Source organism: Mizuhopecten yessoensis, unplaced genomic scaffold (genome assembly GCF_002113885.1).
Source record: "Mizuhopecten yessoensis strain PY_sf001 unplaced genomic scaffold, ASM211388v2 scaffold11163, whole genome shotgun sequence".
NCBI lineage: Eukaryota > Metazoa > Mollusca > Bivalvia > Pectinida > Pectinidae > Mizuhopecten > Mizuhopecten yessoensis.
Window position 1 is genome coordinate 138081 of NW_018408911.1, and position 4746 is coordinate 142826.

The following is a 4746-nucleotide window of genomic DNA, read 5'->3' on the forward strand; positions in this document are numbered from 1 at the left end:
TACACTTTACAGTGGCCCCTGAATGACTTATAGTGAGATTACACTTTACAGTGGCCTTTGACTGACTTATAGTGAGATTACACTTTACAGTGGCCTTTGACTGACTTATGGTGAGATTACACTTTACAGTGGCCTGTGACTGACTTATAGTGAGATTACACTTTACAGCGGCCCGTGACTGACTTATAGTGAGATTACACTTTACAGTGGCCCCTGACTGACTTATAGTGAGATTACACTTTACAGTGGCCCGTGACTGACTTATAGTGAGATTACACTTTACAGTGGCCTGTGAGTGACTTATAGTGAGATTACACTTTACAGTGGCCCGTGAGTAACTTATAGTGAGATTACACTTTACAGTGGCACATGACTGACTCCATCAGCCATGAACACTGTCATCATATGTTCTTAGGTGTTGAGAGGACCTTTAACCCCAACAAACAAAATTGTACATTCAACAGCTGATGTCAAGATGAAAAAATTGATAGACAACACAATACAAATCAGGTAAAGTGATTTATTTATTTGTTTACACCATGACTGCAATCAACATTGGATTGAATGCACCATGTGCATACCACAATTAAGCAAACCAAATATACATAATAATCCAACGCCATAGCAACAACATTCTAAATGATGACAGTTCCATAGCAACACATTCTAATATTAGACAAGATGACAGTACATCAGAATGTAGGTATTTATAATTGCTTCAATTATATATTGATCAGATCTCAGTCTTGCAGACCACAATGTACAGTGTCTATAGTTTAAAAAGTTTTTACAGATTTTTTTGTCTATAAATAGACAAACAAAGCAATTCTTTTGTCTTTTTTCCCTAAGCAATTGTACCTATTTTTTAATCTGCTTAGCAAGAGGATAAATAAAATGTATTGGTATATTTAAACTGATATATTTCACTGGCAATACCAAACGGAATAATTTGCCATTTTATGAACAGAACATTTTCTGCATCTCTGCAGGTTATAACATTATCAGAAAGCTTTTCCCATATTTAACTGTAGACGACATATATTCCTGTGTATTAAAATACTAAGCTAAGAATGACATAGAGATGAGGCTAACGGGCAATTTAAAAACCGCTGGACAAATAATGAACTCTCTATTCACTGGTTATCAATACATTCATAATCAAATTCAACCTGTTTGAGCTAATATTTTCTTCCAAGTTCAAACAACATGAATAAATAGTATGGGTATTTACCTGTACAGGACATTGCCACATCAATATAAACTTTGGATATTTAATAGGGACTCGCAGGACGTGACATATAATCTCAAGCATTTTTCGCGTAGATTGGCAATGTAAATTATATTGCCATGACTGTGGTCTTTAACACTACATGTTATTACTCCATACTTGGTGTTTTTCTTATTTCTAACGGAAAAGGTCAAAAGAGATCATTCAAACATAATTTTTGGGGGAATTTTTTAGGCTGTAATAAATATCTTAAAGGTTATTTTATATTTTCTACTTTAATTCCCACACTTCCAATTTTATCATACATTTGTAGATCACCTTATATAGCCATATATTGCCGTCAATGTTTTATTCATCTTACCCATCCCCCAACAATATTTCCCACACAAAATCACCGAAGTGATCACCGAAAAGGATTTCTATTATATTTTAGTACTTTTAAGGTCTTTTTTTAGGGATGAAGCTTATTCCAGACTTTTGACTAATTTAAGGACCTTTAAGTACAAACCTACTGGTAAGAGTATTTGCAGTGTTTGCAAGGCCATCATCACAGATTAACCCTATCAATGAGGCAACAAAGATATTTCCGATGGAATCACAGATATTTTCCCTACATGCAACTGGAATGACTTAGAAGAACACTTCATATATGACAAATTACATACAAAGAAATCCATCTGATGATCCTGAAAAATGGTTATCAAAACATGACAGTGATATTATATTATCGATACTCAAAAATATTAACAATAAAATAAAATCTCCAAAGAAATCTGATTTTCACAGATTTTTGGTCAGCTCTCGACTTTCCAAACTTTTAGATGACGTACAATGTTATGCTGTAAACATATCATTCTAAAATTTAAGTTTAACCGATAGATAGACTTTAATCGTCCAGAAGTGATTCTATACAAATTGTGGTACATGTAATAAGAACCCATCATCGTGATGTTCTAAGTAAGACCTGTATAAATATATATACCATGGAACAGCATGCCATGGCAATGATGAAGAAACAGTAACTCAGACAACCATGTTGCAGTAGAAGAAGCACTTGGTGTGCTATGATAAGTTATAGCTTCCTGGCATGTTTTCCCCAGGCATCTAACATCATAATCACTGAGTCCTTAGTTGATAGTCCCCGTTCTGGGTGATGTACCGTACCCAGGGCAGTGCCTGGTAGCCGCTCTTCTCAATAATCTTCAAATACCTAACCTGTGAAATAAGATATAAAGTATGTTACTACAAATACCACTGCACCAGTTATAATCACAAGTAAGAGTTTACTTGAAGTTACTCTCTTTGATATATGAAATCAAAAGGAGTTTTTCTGGCAAAGAGTTACTTCCCTTGTCAATATCTACATCTCGAAACGTTAGTTTTTGTTTCCTATAGAACTAGCAGCTGGTAAGATGGACTCTCATTTTGTTGCTTAGCATTTTTAACTCTCAGATAGCAGTATATGATTTAAACTGTTGATGAGACAGAGGAAGCTGTCAACACAACAAAATCTTCAGACATACCACCAATCTCAATGTATATGTCTAATACTTAAACGTATAGTCAACACAACAAAATCTTCAGACATACCACCAATCTCAATGATTACGTCTAAAACTTAAATTGACAGTTGACAGTTTAATGTTCATGTGACAGAAATTTAAAATTGAAATTGAGTGCATTGACCACTCTCTACAGCGTTCATAAATCTTGACCACAGTACAGCTACCCACCTGAATGCCTGACACAGTGAAGTATGGAATCTCAAATTTGACGTGGATGGGTGGTTTTCCCTCAGTCTCCTCTGCCTGTACACTTGGCAGTCCAAAGTGTGCTCGCATCAGGTACTCTTTTCCTCCCTGGATACAAAGTGATACACCCAAAAACTCAATTATACTTGATTGACAGTACAAATGTATGGAATTAAATGATACTATGTTTTAAAGTGATTTCTTCCTGTATCACCGAATAAATAACAAGTTAAGATAGATATCCAGATTTACAAATTAAATCTTTTGGGACAAATTTGAATTATCCATGAATTTAGTAACCTGATAGTGTAGTGGAGGTTTTCACAGAATTTGAAATAGAATTCGTAGATGTTCTGAGTATTTCTAGTTACCGGAACAGGCCTATTAAAAGTGCTTAACGATGTAATAATGTATTTGTAACAAAATAAAGCATTGTATTTCAATCTGTAGTCCCCCGTCAGTTAATTACCAACGTTAAAATCAAGGAAGCTATTGTTTGTGTCCAATGTCGTATCATCAGGTAATAACACGATATACCTGTAATCTAGTTTGGTAACTTCATGTGAAATTGTTTAAAAGACATGCTGCGGATAAAGTTTTGGATGGAAGGAACGATGGAAGGTGGTCAAGACAGAACATGGACAAACAAAACTCAGGTAGGTGATAAATATGCAAACAAAACCCATGATTGATGCACAGAGGAAAGTAAACCATTACAATACTTACTGGAAAAGACTTGATGGTCCAGATCACTGCATTTAAATCGGGGGCATATTTGCAGTTTCCAACGGTGGTTTTGAACTTTGGACTGTCTGCATCCTTTGGTACTGGTATAACGATTTCCACGTTGTTAGCAGTGGACCGTCTCTTAAACTGGCTTTTGGCCTGTAAAAATATACAAACATGTACCAGATTCACTCGGAGTTCAGATTCATTAGTCCATCTACCTCTACTATAACTGTGTAGACTAGTGAAGATCTATGTTAAAAAAAACACCTTGATCAATTTATTATCAATAGTTCATTCTCATAAAATAAGGACTGTTAATCAATTTTACAAGTTTTTTCCTTGAACTCGCATAATAAAATCAGCTTAAGATTTGGCATGAGGAATTTTTATATCAATGCACAAATTCATTTCAGTTGATTTCAGGATAAAGATAGGAGTCTACATGAAATATTTTCAGAAATATTTTTACAAAAGTAACTTTTTGTATTGAACATGATACATTACATACAGTAAAGCCCCCCTCCCCCCCATTGTTTAAATAATCAAAGGAATTACTCTCAAAAATGAAATATTTTCACATGATCCTTTTAAAGAACCATGTAAAATACATGCTATGCTGTATTGTTGATTTCTTAAACCATAAACCTTGTGGGTTTTTTCCAAGTATGAAAAAAAAATGAAAATAAAGACAGCGAAAAGGACTGGGTATGGTTTTGGCCTTTTTTGGCCCCCAAATCCATCAAAATTAAAAATCTGCATTAGAACTTTCAAACGACTTTCTATTTCAAAATACGTTACACAGTCATTATAATGCATATTCCAACCTTACTTGGCTCTTTACATACGTAAATAAAGAATTTTTCCCCCCATGGGGAACCCCTGGGAAACCCACCAATCAGACGGCAGTATTCACGCACGTGATAAGACACCAAGCCATGCTTCCCACTTCATAATTCCTTCAGCCGGCCGTGTTTACGGACGTGTTTTGGTGTCTACGGGGTTCCAACTGCAACAGGCGTTGTTTGTACCCATACATAT

At 35.1% G+C, this 4746-nt stretch overlaps 1 protein-coding gene across 3 annotated transcripts in view; it reads right to left on the minus strand.

The window, feature by feature from the left end:
- Nucleotides 1–506: 506 nt before the first annotated feature.
- Nucleotides 507–4746, minus strand: part of LOC110467148 (AP-1 complex subunit mu-1-like) — a 17757-nt gene continuing 13517 nt past the window's right edge. For all 3 annotated transcript variants that reach the window (XM_021524095.1, XM_021524096.1, XM_021524094.1), the window contains exons 9-11: nt 3706–3864; nt 2962–3087; nt 507–2443 (exon numbers count right to left, since the gene is read on the minus strand). In XM_021524095.1, coding sequence (XP_021379770.1) covers nt 2345–2443; nt 2962–3087; nt 3706–3864 — 384 coding nt within the window. In that variant the 3' untranslated portion in view covers nt 507–2344. The remainder of the gene's footprint in view (nt 2444–2961; nt 3088–3705; nt 3865–4746) is intronic.